General features: G+C 40.7%; 2 protein-coding genes across 3 annotated transcripts in view; both read left to right on the top strand.

Annotated features, from left to right (window-relative positions):
* PIP4P2 (phosphatidylinositol-4,5-bisphosphate 4-phosphatase 2) overlaps nucleotides 1–2,447 on the top strand; it is a 59,423-nt gene extending 56,976 nt beyond the window's left edge. The window contains exon 7 of one of the 2 annotated variants that reach the window (XM_066264703.1): nucleotides 2,395–2,447. In XM_066264703.1, the coding sequence (XP_066120800.1) occupies nucleotides 2,395–2,430 (36 nt within the window). In that variant the 3' untranslated portion in view covers nucleotides 2,431–2,447. Of the gene's footprint in view, nucleotides 1–7; nucleotides 1,519–2,394 lie in introns of those variants that run through there. The other variant, XM_066264701.1, reaches the window with a different exon arrangement.
* A 12,545-nt stretch (nucleotides 2,448–14,992) lies between these two features.
* Nucleotides 14,993–16,400, top strand: part of C3H8orf88 (chromosome 3 C8orf88 homolog) — a 31,275-nt gene continuing 29,867 nt past the window's right edge. Inside the window, exon 1 of the mRNA XM_066266517.1 lies at nucleotides 14,993–15,129. The gene's annotated coding sequence lies outside the window, so the exon portion shown is untranslated. The remainder of the gene's footprint in view (nucleotides 15,130–16,400) is intronic.

Raw genomic sequence — 16,400 nt, 5'->3', positions numbered from 1 at the left:
ATTTTAGGTTGGCACCCAAGAATTTGCAAGGCGATTTCATGCAACCTATGTTTCGTGGGCAATTGCTTATCTCTTAGGGTCGATCTGCCTTATTCGAGCTTGTTATTGGGGAGCCATAAGAGTCAGTTACCCAGAACACAGTTTTGCATAAGCTTGCTTAGGAGTAAGTGATGCAGGTAAGAGTATCTAGCAGTTCTTGGTAAGCTGCTCTGTTCTGGACATCTTTAAATCATTTACCCTAATGGATTCCTTTCTGGCTTATGTATGAAGTTTCAAGACTTTGGGAATCTTTTATGAACAAATTCTCATTGCACTAAATTGTATGCAAATAAGTTTGTTTTGAAACTAGGTTTTTTCAAGCTCGAATAATAAAGCCATGTCTTCATGTTCTTTTACATCTGAAAGATATTTTTGGATTTGTCACCAAGCATTAGATCTAACATCACCTTTCATTTTTAAATCAGTTATTCTATTACTTGCTAATCTGTGAGTATTCCCAGAAAGTGTTTATAAATGTTTCTACAATAGCTTCACATTTATACTTACATTTTAATTAAACTATCAAAATTGCCTGCTTTAAAACCTAAGCAATATGCATTTTGCTTGAACTACTTATTGTAACTTTAACCTAAGATCATAATGACCTTATTCAGGAAAAGAATTTAAGCCTACCTTCAAAGGCTTGACATTCTTGTCAGAAAAAAAAAATTTCTAGATACTGTATGCTTGTTTTTTGTTATTTGTAGAAAGATATACTATTTTGGTAGTAATTTAAAATACAAGAATGAAAATATTTATTTGTCCACAGTCAAAGATGATGTTGGATAAATGGTTTTTCCTCAAAGATCACAGAACTTTTATCTTTTATTTTTGTCTATTGTTTTATTTACCAATTATAAAGGTTCTGGTCTCGATTTATGAATTATGTTAATCAGTTATATGTATTTCATTATTGAACCAAGAGGAAGTATTTTACGTAACATGTTTTATAATACTGTACTTAACTATTTAAACAAAGATATGTTTATATTGGGTTGCCCGTTTCTTCATTGACTCATGGTAAATTTTTTTTATTGGGATAATTATGAACTACCTATATGTGAAGGGAGCCTGTGACATTTTACACTAGCTAAAATGTTGAGATTAGAAATAGTTACTTTACCGTTCTTCTAAAATATAGCAGGTCAGATAATTACAAATTTATTTGTGAAAATAGATTAAAGATAGAAAGCAACATAATTTTTAAATAATTCACTAGGATTTAAGGAATCAGCTTGTACACTGCCCATCTTTGCAGTTTTGAAAAAGGAATTATTTAGTTGATAAACAATGTTCTAAAGCCCTTAACATAGAATTAGAAAATTAGATGATCTGAGTAAATTAATTGGCTATACCGGGATAAGAAGAATATTTTAAATTTATTTATGTTCCTAATTAGTATTAAAATGTACTCATCAGAGAGTTTGGAGCAAAACACATGTAAACTTCAAAGAGTAAATGATAACTATATAAACGCAGTAGCTCACAATTATATGTACCTTTGAAAATACACTAATAAAGATTATTGTCCAAAAATTACCTTGTTATGTTCCATTTTTTTCAAAATAAGATGTAATTTCCAAAATTGACTTGAGATCTTATTCTGAAGTTTTTGTGTTTAAGAACATATATTTCTTTATATAATATTCACTTATTTTTTTCTAGTACTTTCATTGTTTTATTTTTAAAATATAGGTTTTATATCTATTTGTAATATACTTGATGGGAGGTATGAAATAAGAATCTAGTTTATTTCTTTTATTAATGGTTAACTAGTTGTCACAGCATTGTATGTTGAATAATCTATTCTTTTCCTATTAATTTGAAATCTCAAGTTAAATTACAGGGTGGGGCAAAAGTAGATTTACAGTCGTAAGTACATGAAACTATAAACTCACTTTTGCCTTACCCTGTAAATGCTGCATGATTATATTCCTGTTGGGGTATAACTTCATGAAAGCAAAGACCTTGATGATCTTGCTCATTGTTTAATTTCTAGCATTTAGAATAGTGCCCAGTGTATATGTGCTCAATAGATATTCATTGCATCACTGAATAAATGACTGAATGAATTGGTATATTAAATTCTTATATGCCCTTCAGTCTGGACTTTATATTTTGTTACAGAATGTATAGGTATTTATATGTTTGTGTTAAGTAAAACCCTAAATCAGACACCATGTAAGAATGGAATAATTGGTCCCTGGCCGGTTGGCTCAGTGGTAGTGTGTCAGCTGGCATGTGGATGTCCCAAGTTCAATTCCCTGTCAGGGCATACGGGGGAAGCAACCATCTGCTTTTCCACCCTCCCTCTTACCCCTTTTCTTTTTCTCTCTCTCTCTTCCCTTCCCACAGCCATGGATCATTTCAAAGATTTGGCCCTGGTGCTGAGGATGGCTCTGTGGAACCTCCCCCTCAGGCACTAAAAGTATCTCAGTTGCTGAGCAACATCCGTAGATGGGCAGAGCATTCCCCCTAGAAGGCTTGCCAGATGGATCTGATTGGAGGATTCTGTCTCTCTTGTCTCCCCTCCTTTAAAAAAAAGAAAAAAGAAAAAAGAAAGGAACGATTGAATGATTAAAAGAAAAAAATCCTACCATATGAAAAAAATCACAAGCAGAGCCAAAAGATAAAGAGCAAAGATATTTTCAAGTAATAGAAACAGTTAATATTTTTAATATGAGGAGGGACTAAAGGCATGAAAAAGCATTCAAAAAAGAAGAAATATAGTATATCATATAATACTGGTTTGGTGGTGATGCACTCTAGCTTTTTCTTGTCTGGGAAGCTCTTATTCTAAACTTTGATTCTAAATGATAGCTTTACTGGGTAGAGTAATCTTGGCTGTAGATCCTTGCCTTTCATCAGTTTGAATATTTCTTGCCACTCCCTTCTGGCTTACACAGTTCATGCTGAGAAATTAGTTGACAGTCTATGAGAGCTTCCTTGTTGTTAACTAATTCCTTTTCTATTTCTGCTTTTAAATTTTTCTCTTTTTTCTTTAACCTTTGGCATTTTAATTATGATGTGTCTTGGTATGGGCCACTTTTGGTTCATCTTGTTTGGTATTCTCTGCACTTCTTGGACTTGTATGTCTATTTTCTTGTCCAAAGTTGGAAATTTTTCTGTCATTATTTTTTCAAATAGGTTTTCAATTTCTTGCTCTCTCTCTCTCTTCTCCTCCTGGCACTCCCATGATGTGAATGTTGGTACACCTGAATTTCTCCCAGAGACTTCTTTACTCACTGTTTTTTTTTTTTTATTCTTCTTTATTTTGCTATTCTGAGTGGGTGTTTTCTGTTTTCTTATATTCCAAATCGCTGATTAAATTCTCAACTTCATCCACTCTACTGTAGATTCCTGTAAATTAGTCTCCATTTCAGTTAGTGTACCCTAGATTTCTGACTGCTCCTTTCTTTTCCTTTTCTTTTTATTTTTGTGGCAGAGAAAGAGAGAATCAGAGGGAGGGACAGACAGGGACAGACAGACAGGAAGGGAGAGAGATGAGAAACATCAATTCTTCGTTGTGGTTCCTTAGTTGTTCATTGATTGATTTCTCACATGTGCCTTGACCAGGGGGCTACAGCAGACTGAGCTCGAGCCAGCAACCTTGGGCTCAAGCTGGCGCTTAAGTTGGCGACTTCGGGGTCTTGAACCTGGGTCCTTGGCATCCCAGTCCGATGCTCTATTCACTGCGCCACCGCCTGGTCAGGCCTGACTGCTCCTTTCTTTATGCTATGGAGGTTCTCACTAAGTTCATTAAGCATCTTTATAACTAGAGTTTTGAATTCTGCATCTAGTAGATTGCTTGTCTCCATTTTGTTTAGTTCTCTCTTTGAAGCTTTGTTTTACTCTTTCATTTGGGGTGAATTTCTTTGTCTCCTCATTTTTTCAGCCTCCCTGTGCTTGATTCTAGGTATTAAGTAGAGTTGCTACATCTCCCAGGCTTGATAGAGTGGCCTGATGTAGGGGTGTCCCATGGAGTCCAGTGGCACGGCCTCCTATCACCAAGCTGGGCACTTGAGGTGTGCTCCCCCCATGTAGGCTGTGTATTCCCTCCTCTTATCATAGAGCTTTGATTGCTGCTGGCATGTCAGTGGGAGGGATTTACTGCCAGGCCAATCAGCTGAAAGGACTGGCTGCAACCACCACCAACTGTGGAGGATCAGCTGTGCTGGGGCCCACCCCACAGCGCAGGACTTACTTCAGCAGAGGGCTCTGGTGTCTGCTTAGTTGGCCCCTTGAGTGTGCTCCTCGTGGAGGTGGTTGGGTGGTGGTCTGAAGCTGTCCACTGGGTGCGGTAGGTCTCAGGGAACCACCAGTGAGGGGCGAACAATAATAGCCAGGTTGATGGAGACTCAGATATGGAGCACGCCTGCCAGCTCTTTGTGGGGAGGGCTCAGCAAAGCTACAACGACCTCTACCAGCACGTCTTTTTGGGAGAAAGCTGTCCCCCCGCAGCTCTCATCCTGATACTAGCAATGGGGTTCCTCTACATATGTCCCTGGTGCTTGTCCAGTTAGCAGCCCAGCGCTGGAGCTCAGATGGAGTGAATCAGAGTGAGTTCGTGCACAAGTCCTTGACAGGAGCTGCCTGGGACCCCAGCAGCCTCGGTCTCCCTCAGCCTCATTCGCTGCTGGTTTTTACAACCAGAGGTTATGGGGACTTCTCTTTCTGGCTCTGGAACCCTGGGTTGGACATGTGTGCCTGGGTCGCCTGGCTCCTCAGGGCACCTTTGCAGCCAAGATATCCCTCCCAATTTTTACCTGCCACACTGGGTGTGCAACCCGCCTGTATAGCGTCTCCCCCCTCCTACCATGCTCTGTGTGACTTCTTCTTTAATTCCCTAGTTGTAGGACTTCCAACAGCCAGATTTCAGTGGTTCTGAATGATGGTTGTTCTGTGATTTAGTTGCAATTTTGATTTGGTTGTAGGAGGAGGCAAGTACTACATTTACCCATGCCACTATCTTGGCCAGAAGCTGAGATACTATTTTTTATCTACCATACTAACAAAGAGTGAAAGAGTGCTTACATCCTTTAATGTTGAATATATGGGGAAATATACACACATGCATATTCTTTGACATAATAATTCTGTCTATAGGAATTTATCTTAAAGGTGTTATGGATAAGAAAACATATGTATAGCTGGTCGTGTTTATCACATATTTGTTTATAATAGGGATTAAAAACAGGAAAAATTCCAAAAATTAAAAATATTGGTAGGTGAAATAATGGTAATTCATAGTATGAAATAATAAACAATCATTAAAAATATGGTATTTCTCACCTGTTGAATTGAAATATTGTGATAATCAGATTACAAATCAATGTGTAGAGTATTATCCACTTTTTGAAAATGATTTTTTGTGTATGTTGTAAAAACTAAGGAAAATTGAACACTAAACTACTAAGAGTGGCTATCTCTGGGTAATGAAAGACAAATTACTTTAAAAAAAGTTTATAGCCTGATCAGGTGGTGGCACAGTGGATAGAGTGTCAGCCTAGGATACAGAGGACCTAGGTTTGAAACTCCAAGGTCGCTGGCTTGAGCGCAGGCTCATCTAACTTGAGTGTGAGCTCTCCAGCTTGAGCATAGGGTCACTGGCTTAAGTGTGGGATTATTGACATGACCCCATGGTCACTGGCTTGAGCCCAAAGGTCGCTGGCTTGAAGCCCAAAGTCGCTGGCTTGAGAGTGAGGTTGCTGGCTTGATCAAGGGGTCACTGGCTCAGCTGGAGCCCCCTCCCCCCGACCCTGATAAAGGCATGTATGAGAAAGCAATCAATGAATAGCTAAGGTACCACAATGAAAATGTCATGCTTCTCATCTCTTTCCTTTCCTGTCTGTCCCTCTCTCTGTCTCTCTAGCTTGCTTGCTTAAAAAACAAAAACAAAAATAAAATGTTTATAGGCATACCTTGGGGATATTGTTGGTTTGGTTCTGGACCACTGCAATAAAGTGCCACACAAATTTTTTGTTTTCCCAGTGCATATAAAAGTTATATTTATGCTATACTATAATGTATTAAATGCACAATAACATTATGTCTAAAAGTCAATGTACAGCCTGGTCTGTGGTGACACAGTGGATAAAGCATCAAGCTGGAATGCTGAGGTTACTGGTTCAAAACTCTGGGCTTGCCCAGTCAAGGCATATACAACAAGCACTCAATGAACAACTAAAGTGTAGCAACTATCAGTTGATATTTCTTGTTCCACAACCCTCTCTATAAAATCATCAATCAATAAAAAAATCTAAAAAGTCAATGTACATATCTTAATTTTAATATTTTTATTGCTAAAAAATGCTGACCATTATCTAAGTCTTCAGCGAGTCCTAATCTTTTTGCTGATGGAGAGTCTTTGCCTCCATGTTGAAAGTTGTTAACATCAGGGTGGTGGTTGCTATGGCTGGGGTGGCTGTGGCAATTCCTTAAAATATGACAACAGTGAAGTTTGCTGTATCCATTGATTCTTCCTTGCAAGAGCAATTTCTCTTCAGCATGTGTGATGCTGTTTGATAGCATTTTACTTGCAGTAAAACTTCTTTTTTTTTAATATTAATATTTTTTATTAAATTTAATGCAGTGACATTGATAAATCAGGGTACATATGTTGAGAGAAAATATCTCTAGATTATTTTGACATTTGATTGTGCTGTATACCCCTCCCGCAAAGTTAAATTGTCTTCTGTCACCTTCTATCTGGTTTTCTTTGTGCTCCTCCCCTCCCCTAACCCCTCTCTCCTTCTTCACCCCCTCCCCCCTCCCCCAACCCCCCCGCCCCTGTTGCCATCACATTCTTGTTCATGTCTCTGAGTCTCATTTTTATGTCCCTTCTATGTATGGATTCATCTCAGTTTTTTTTCTGATTTACTTATTTCACTCCGTATAATGTTATCAAGGTCCATCCATGTTATTGTAAATGATCCGATGTCATCATGTCTTATGGCTGAGTAGTATTCCATAGTATATATGTACCAAAGTTTTTTAATCCACTCGTCCTCTGACGGACACTTGGGCTGTTTGCAGATCTTCGCTATTGTGAACAATGCTGCCACAAACATGCGGGTGCATTTCTCCTTTTCGAGCCGTTCTATGGTGTCCTTGGGGTATATTCCTAAAAGTGGGATAGCTGGGTCAAAAGGCGGTTCGATTTTCAGTTTTTTGAGGAATCTCCATACTGTTTTCCACAGTGGCTGCACCAGTCTGCATTCCCACCAGCAGTGCAGGAGGGTCCCCTTTTCTCCACATCCTCGCTAGCACTTATTCTGTGTTGTTTTGTTGATAAGCGCCATTCTGACTGGTGTAAGGTGATATCTCATTGTGGTTTTAATTTGCATTTCTCTAATGATTAGTGATGTTGAGCATTTTTTCATATGCCTATTGGCCATCTGTATGTCCTCTTTGGAGAAGTGTCTATTCATCTCTTTTGCCCATTTTTGGATTGGGTTGTTTGTCTTCCTGGTGTTGAGTTTTACAAGTTCTTTATAAATTTTGGTTATTAACCCCTTATCAGACGTATTGTCAAATATGTTCTCCCATTGTGTAGTTTGTCTTTTTATTCTGTTCTTGTTGTCTTTAGCTGTGCAAAAGCTTTTTAGTTTGATATAGTCCCATTTGTTTATCCTGTCTTTTATTTCACTTCCCCGTGGAGATAAATCAGCAAATATATTGCTCCAAGAGATGTCGGAGAGCTTACTGCCTATGTTTTCTTCTAAGATGCTTATGGTTTCACGGCCTACATTCAAGTCTTTTATCCATTTTGAGTTTATTTTTGTGAGTGGTGTAAGCTGGTGATCTAGTTTCATTTTTTTGCAGGTAGCTGTCCAATTTTCCCAACACCATTTGTTAAAGAGGCTGTCTTTACTCCATTGTATTTCCTTACCTCCTTTGTCAAATATCAGTTGTCCATAGAACTGTGGGTTTATTTCTGGGTTCTCTGTTCTATTCCATTGATCTATATGCCTGTTCTTATGCCAGTACCAGGCTGTTTTGAGTACAATGGCCTTGTAGTATAACTTGATATCAGGAAGTGTGATACCTCCCACTTTATTCTTCTTTTTTAAGATTGCTGAGGCTATTCGTGTCCTTTTTTGGTTCCATATAAATTTTTGGAATATATGTTCTATATCTTTGAAGTATGTCATTGGTATTTTAATAGGAACTGCATTGAATTTATAAATTGCTTTGGGTAATATAGACATTTTAATGATGTTTATTCTTCCTAACCATGAGCACGGTATATGCTTCCACTTGTATCTTCCTTGATTTCTTTTATCAGTGTTTTGTAATTTTCTGAGTACAAGTCTTTAGTCTCCTTGGTTAAGTTTACTCCTAGGTACTTTATTTTTTTGGTTGTAATTGTGAAGGGGATTGTTTCCTTAATTTCTCTTTCTGACTGTTCATTGTTGGTGTATAAAAATGCTTCTGATTTCTGAGTATTGATTTTATATCCTGCCACTTTGCTGAATTTATTTATCAGGTCCAGTAGTTTTTTGACTGAGACTTTAGGGTTTTCTATATACAATATCATATCATCTGCAAATAATGATAGTTTTACTTCTTCTTTTCCAACTTGAATGCCTTTTATTTCTTCTTCTTGTCTGATTGCTGTGGCTAGGACTTCCAGGACTATGTTAAATAAGAGTGGTGAAAGGGGGCACCCCTGCCTTGTTCCTAATCTTAAGGGTATTGCTTTTAATTTTTGCCCATTGAGTATGATGTTGGCTGTGGGTTTCTCATAGATGGCTTTTATCATGTTGAGGTATGTTCCCTGTATTCCCACTTTGCTGAGAGTTTTGATCATGAATGGGTGCTGGATTTTATCAAATGCTTTTTCTGCATCTATTGAAATTATCATATGGTTTTTCTCCTTCTTTTTGTTTATGTGATGAATCACATTGATTGATTTACGAATATTGTACCAGCCTTGCCTCCCCAGAATAAATCCCACTTGATCATGGTGTATGATTTTTTCCATATATTGTTGGATCCGGTTTGCTAATATTTTGTTGAGGATTTTAGCATCTATATTCATCAGAGATATTGGCCTATAATTTTCTTTCTTTGTGTGGTCTTTGCCTGGTTTTGGAATCAGAATTATGCTCGCCTCCTAAAAGGAGTTTGGAAGTCTTCCTTCCTCTTGAATTTTTTGAAATAGTTTGAGAAGGATAGGAGTTAGTTCTTCTTTGAATATTTGGTAGAATTCCGTTGTGAAGCCATCGGGCCCTGGACTTTTCTTTGTTGGGAGTTTTTTGATAACTGTTTCGATCTCCTTTGGTGTAATTGGTCTGTTTAAGTTTTCTGATTCTTCCAGATTGATTTTTGGAAGATTGTACGTTTCAATGAATTTGTCCATTTCATCTAGGTTGTCTAGTTTTTTGGCATACAGTTCTTCATAGTATTTTCTTACAATATTTTGTATTTCTGTTGTGTCAGTTGCTATTTCTCCTCTCTCATTTCTAATTTTATTTATTTGAGTCCTCTCTTTTTCTTGATGAGTCTACTTAAAGGTGCATCAATCTTGTTTACCTTTTCAAAGAACCAGCTCCTAGTTTCATTGATCCTCTGTATTGTTTCTTTAGTCTCTATGTCATTTATTTCTGCTCTGATCTTTATTATTTCCTTCCTTCTACTACATTTGGGCTTTACTTGCTGTTCTTTTTCTAATTCTTTTAGATGCAGGGTTAAGTTGTTTATTTGAGCTTTTTCTAGCTTCTGAAAGTGTGCCTGTAGTGCTATGAACTTCCCTCTCAGCACTGCTTTCGCTGTGTCCCATAAATTTTGAGTTGTTGTATGCTCATTGTCATTCGTTTCTAGGAATTTCTTTATTTCTTCTTTGATCTCATTCTTAATCCATTCATTATTTAACACCCTGCTATTTAGTTTCCATGTGTTTGAGAATTTTTGAGCTTTTCTGCTGTGATTCATTTCTAGTTTCATGCCGTTGTGATCGGAGAAAGTGCTTGATATGATTTCAGTCTTCTTAAATTTGTTGAGAGCACTTTTGTGCCCTAACATGTGGTCTATCCTAGAGAATGTACCATGAGCACTTGAAAAGAATGTATATTCTGCTGCTTTAGGGTGAAAGGTTCTGAAGATATCTATTAAATCGAGTTGATCTAGTGTTTCCAATAAGTCTGCTGTTTCTTTGTTAATTTTCTTTCTTGAGGATCTATCTAGTGATGTTAGTGGGGTATTGAAATCCCCTACTATTATAGTATTGCTGTTGATCTCGCCCTTTAAATCCATCAAAGTCTGTTTTATATATTTGGGTGCTCCTATATTAGGTGCATAGATATTTATAATAGTTATATCTTCCTGTTGGATTACTCCCTTTATCATTATGTAGTGGCCTTCTTTATCTCTTACTATATCCTTTGTTTTAAAGTCCAATTTGTCTGATATAAGTATTGCTACCCCAGCTTTTTTTTCATTTCCGTTTGCATGAAACATTTTTTTCCATCCTTTTACCTTCAATCTGTGTGTGTCTTTTGTTCTAAGGTGTGTCTCTTGTAGACAACATATGTATGGGTCCTGTTTTCTTATCCACGCAGCTACCCTATGTCTTTTGATTGGATCATTTAATCCATTTACATTTAAGGTTATTATTGATATGTAGTTGTTTATTGCCATTTTCTTCTTTAAAGGTGTATTCCTTTTTCTTTTTTTTTTTTCTGTATTCTTTTCCCACTTTATCTGTTTACACCAGGCCCCTTAATATTTCCTGCAGCATTGGTTTGGTTGTAATGAATTCCTTGAGTTTTTTTTTGTCTGGGAAGCTTTTTATTTCTCCTTCAATTTTAAACGATAGCCTTGCTGGATAAAGTAGTCTTGGTTGTAGGTTCTTGTTCTGCATTACTTTGAATATTTCTTGCCATTCCCTTCTGGCCTCAAGTGTTTCTGTTGAGAAGTCAGATGTCATCCTTATGGGGGCTCCTTTGTAGGTGATAACTTTTTTTTCTCTTGCAGCTTTTAATATTTTCTCTTTATTGCTTAGCTTTGGTATTTTAATTATGATGTGTCTTGGTGTAGGTTTCTTTGGGTTTCTCTTTAATGGAGTCCTCTGTGCTTCTTGGATTTGTGAGAGTTTCTCTTGCATTAATTTAGGGAAGTTTTCAGCTATGATATGATTGAACAAAGTCTCTATCCCTTGTTCTTTTTCTTCTTCTTCAGGAACCCCTATGATGCGGATGTTATTTCTCTTCATGTTGTCACAGAGCTCTCTAAGAGTTTCCTCTGACTTTTTGAGTCTTTTTTCTCTTTTCTTCTCTGCTTTCATGCCTTCATTCCAGTTGTCTTCTAACTCGCTGATTCGATCCTCTGCTCTATCTATCCTGTTTTTAATTCCTTCCATTGTGGTCTTTATTTCTGATATTGTATTTGTCGTCTCCAACTGATTCTTTTTTATACTTGCTATTTCTTTATTTAGGTTTTCAAACTCCCCCTCCATTGTTGTTCTAAGATCCCTAAGCATCCTTACAATCATTATTTTGAACTCCGCATCTGGAAGTTTGATTATTTCCATATCACTCAGTTCATCTCTCGAAAGTGTCTCTTGTGGTTTCATTTGGATTGCACTCCTTTGTTTTCTCATCTTCTTTTTTTTTTTTATTTGTAGAGTTGATTGAGTCTAGGCTTGGTGTTGTCTGCCTCCAGTTTTCAGTTGTGTTATTTTTAGGTCTTCGTGGGTTGGTATCAGCTATTATTTGTAATCCACTTTCGGATTTGGGCAGCTTTGAAGTCTTGATTTGTTTGTTTTCTTAACAGGTGATAGTCTTGTTAACTGATCTCAGCAGGGGGCTTCCTTGAAACTGTATCCAGGAATGCTGTGGGTGTAACCTGAGACGCTGAAGGTCTCTTCCTCCAACTAATCTCACTGGGGGCAGGGTTTTTTCTCTCAGCTTCAGTAGGGGGAGGTGTATCTCAGATCTCCATGGAGACCTGAGTTACTACCCCTCCTCCCCACTTCTTGTTTTCAGCTGTGTCTTGTTGTGCTGATTGGAGCTGGATAGATGTCCGGAGATCTCTGATCCGGAAGCACTTCAGCTCTGTTTTGTGAAAGGTTCAGTCCCTCCCCCAGCTATGGCCGCCTCCAGCACGAATGAGTCAGCTTTTTTATTTTGTTTCTTGCATACCTTAGCCCCTCACAGTCTGTCCCTCTCCCTGTCTTTTCCACTTGGGAGATAAGCTGGTCTTTTCAACCCACCTTGCTCCCTGGTCGCCAGGTAAGTGGCTGTGAGCAGTAGTTTCTGCTCTTTTTCCTCTGTGAAATCCTCTCTGGGCTCTCAGCCTCACCCCCCTCCTTCCCTTCCTGTAAGCAGAGGAGATTCAGGCACTCCTTACCAGGATTATTGTGGCTTCCTCTTTGCTCCTTGGATTTTGAGAGCTGTTCTTGCAGTTCAGTGTTGGTTTTTCATGCTGATTTTTTCTAAATTGATTTGTATTCCAGTTTGGTGTTGAGAGCTGGGTGTCTGTGCATCCGCCTACTCCGCTGCCATCTTCTCTCTCTGCAGTAAAACTTCTTTAAAAATTGGCATAAATCCTCTCAAACCCTGCTGCTACATCACCAAGTTTATATGATAGTCTAAATCTTTTGTTGTCATCTCAGCTTTTTTCATAGCTTCTTCACCAGTAGAGCCCACTCAAGAAACCACTTTTGTTGTTTACTCTTCAGAAACAACTTCTCATCCATTAAAGTTTTAATCATGAGATTGTAGCAATTCAGTCCCATCTTCAAACTCCACTTACAATTCTACTTCTCTTGCTGTTTCCACATCTGCAGTTACTTCCTCCACTAAAGTCTGGAACCCATCAAAATCATTCATGAGGGTTGGAGTCAACTTCTTCTAAACTATGTTAATGTAGATACTTTTACCTCTTCCCATGAATCATGAATGTTCTAATGGCATCTAGAATAGTGAATACTTTCCATAAGGCTAATTTACTTTGCTCATTCATATCCATCAAAATAATCACTATCTACAGCATTTATAGCTTTATGAAACATATTTCGTAAAAAATAAGATGCAAATATCAGAAATGCTCTTGATCCATGGGCTGCAGAATGGATGTTGTGTTAGCATGCATGAAAACAACACTGATATTTTTGTACATCTCAGTCTTAGCTCTTGGTTGACCATGTGTGCATTGTTGGTGAGTAGTAATATTTTGAAAGGGATCTTTTATTCTGAGCAGTAGGTCTCCACAGTGGGCTTAAAATATTCAGTAAACCCTGTTACAACAGATGTGCTGTCATCCAAGCTTTGTGGTTTCATTTATACAGCACAAACAGTATAGATTTAGCATAGTCTTTAAGGCCCTAGGATTTTCAGAATGTTAAGTGAGTATTGCCTTCAATGTAAAGTCACCAGTTGCTTGAGCCCCCAAGAGAGTAAGCCTGCCCTTTGAAGCTTTGAAGCCAGGCACTGATTTTCCTGCTCTAGCTGTGAAACTCCTAGATGGCATCTTCTTCCAGTAGACTGAGTAAGTTTTCTTAATCAGCAACCCTTTCCCAGTGCTTTAATTATCTAAGCTTATGACATGTGTACATATATGTTATACATGCCTGGGTGTGTATGTATATGTGTGTGTGTTAGAGAGAATTGGAGACAGACAGACACACAGGAAGGGAGAGAGATGGGAAGCATCGTCATAGTTGCATCACTTTTAGATGTTCATTGATTGCTTCTCATATGTGCCTTGACTCAGGGGGCTCCAGCCGAGCCAGTGACCCCTTGCTCAAGCTTGCATCCTTAGGCTTCAAGCCAGTGACCTTGGGCTCAAGCCAGCAACCATGGGATCATGTCTCAAGCCAGTGACCTGGGTGCTCAGTGTCCCAGGTCAACACTCTATGCTGGTCAGTCATATATTTTTGCGCATATACATAAAATAGCTGTTCAAACACCTCTACTTAAATATTCTATTATGAAGTCATATTTACAAGTCCCAAACTGAACTCATATTTCCTTCCCCAAACCTGTTCTACCTCTTGTATTCCCTACTTTGTCACCACCAGCTACTCACTTACTCTCCTCAATCGAAAACCCAGGAGTCACTCTACATTCTCTTATTCACCTCTTCCATCCACTGTCCCTAAACTCCATTGATTTTGGGACCCTATTCTGTTTTTCCCAGACCCTATTCTGTTCTGGAGTTATTGCAAACACCTCTAAGGAAGCCGTTTCTGTTGCTATGCCTTCTCCAAAATCTACCTTTCAAACTGCCGTCAGGATAATCTTTCAAATATTAAAAAAAAACCTGTAAAAGATTCAAAGTGTGATTCACTCCACCTCTCCTGTTCCATGTCCACCCAGACATGTTTCTTATCACTTCACTCCTTCTTCAGTGAGGCTCTCGGCAGACTCCTGGGCAGTCCTGTCCTGGGGTCCCAGGTCTGTCCCCACTATTGTCCATTGGGCTGCAATAAACTTGCAAAGGAGAAGATCGATTCAGAAGGAGTTGCGTCAACTAATTTTGTTCCTTCCTGGGCGGCAATCTGTATGACATAAAGTATTGCCTGAAGTTGTCATTCCTCCCTGATCATCTCAGCCCGACTGTACTCCTGGGCAGGGCCGCTGCTCGGACCTCAGACCTGGCTCACAGACGCGGCCTGAGCCACACGCAGGGCCACGCGGGGAACCCCGTAGGCTATTCGTGCGAACGCGCGCTCGTGAGCCTGTCAGCACCTTGGACACGGCTCCGCGATTTTCCCTGCAGCCCTCGGCCCCACCACTCCGCCAGCCGCCCTGACGCCCCGCCCCGAGCCCCCCCACGTCGCCGTTGCCCCGCCCCTCCCCTCCCAGTCGTTTTGATGCCCCGCCCCCTAGCCCCTCCCAGTTGTCCGAAGCCTCGACCCGAGCCCATCCCTGTCGCCTCAGCGCAGTCAGCCGCCCGAGGCCCCGCCCCTCGGGCTTGCCTAGCTTCCCGAGGCCCCGCCCCCGGCGCCCGGACTCGAGCCGAGCCGACGCGCTTGGAGGCCGTTCCTCAACCGCAGTGGGGCTCTTGGCCACCGCGGGTTTTGGCCACCGCGTGTGAGCTGAGCATCGCGACGCTGTTGGCCCGAGTCCTCCCGATGTTGAGGCGGTAGGTGCCGGGGAGGATGTGCTGCTCTGGGCAGAGCTCCGGCGCGTTGTGAGGAGTGGGTGGGAGCCGTTGAGCGATGGGACGCGGGATACTGAGGGGGAGGAGGGACGCGCTCGCGGCGTGGAGGCGAAGGGAGCGAGCCCGCCCGAAGGAGGGGAAGCCGGGCGACGGGGACCCCGTTCCTTCCGAGGGGCGTGACAACAACCCTAACACTACAAAACACTCAGGAGTAGGTGCCCGTGCTCTCGTCCTCGGACCGCGTGCTTGGGGGTGGCGTTGGGACCACTTTTCATCGACCCTGCCCTGGCGCTGTCCTTACTAATTTTGGGCAAAAGTGTATTTTCTTTTTACACTACTGTAGTTGTTTTTGTTACTAATAAAATAAATAACAAACTAATATCTACTTACCTGAAATTATAGTCAACAAGAAAATACAATGGGAAATAAAGAACCAAGAACCATGTATTGTCAGTTCTGGGAAGAAAACACAATGGCCAGTGAAGGTGTAAGGGCGTGCCTGCCGTTCAAGTGACCGGCAGTAGGTGCGATTCCCGCGCACCGCGCGGTAATTCCGTGTGTGAGAGTGTAACGGGCGGACGGGGCAGAGCCGCGGCGACAGCCCCTGCGTGACGGCCGCCGTGCAGCGCCGCCTGGTGGGTCTGCGCTCGGGTGCAAGGCTTTTCGCAGGGAAAGCCTCTCGTCCAGGCAGGGCGTGAGATGGACAGTGCCACGGGACACTGTCGGCCTAGGACTGCCTGGTAGTTTAGTTTCAGTTTTTCCTGAGTGACAATGCCTCCATCACCCAGGTCTGGATAATTTGTCCCTTCGCCCCCGCTCTGTTCTTCGTTACTTTCCCCTCCGTTTCCCAGCTCCGCACGCTGGTCTGTGGCGCTCAGTGGCGCCTTCATTTACGACCCGCTCTTTGGGACCTGTGCTTTACTAAGGTGTCTCGAGGTATACCTGTAGATGTTGTCAACTTACAAGGAGCATTTGGTGTCAAGGAATCCTAATTTTGCAAAAGTACTATTTTGTTTTTATTTTTTTGTTTTTAGCGAGAGGCAGGGAGGCAGAGAGATTCCCGCATGCGCCCAGATGGGGATCCACCTGGAAAGCTCACTAGGGGGCGATACTCTGCCCATCTGAGGCCCTCGTTCCGTTGCTCCGCGATTGATCCATTTTTCTTTCTTTTTTTTTTAGCGACTGAGGCAGAGGCCAGGAAGGCTCCTCAGCACCCGCCTGGGGCAATCTTGAGTCCCCAAACTTTTTACACA

The sequence above is a fragment of the Saccopteryx bilineata genome, chromosome 3 (genome assembly GCF_036850765.1).
Source record: "Saccopteryx bilineata isolate mSacBil1 chromosome 3, mSacBil1_pri_phased_curated, whole genome shotgun sequence".
Classification (NCBI taxonomy): Eukaryota; Metazoa; Chordata; class Mammalia; order Chiroptera; family Emballonuridae; genus Saccopteryx; species Saccopteryx bilineata.
This window is presented reverse-complemented; position numbering and strand designations above follow the sequence as displayed.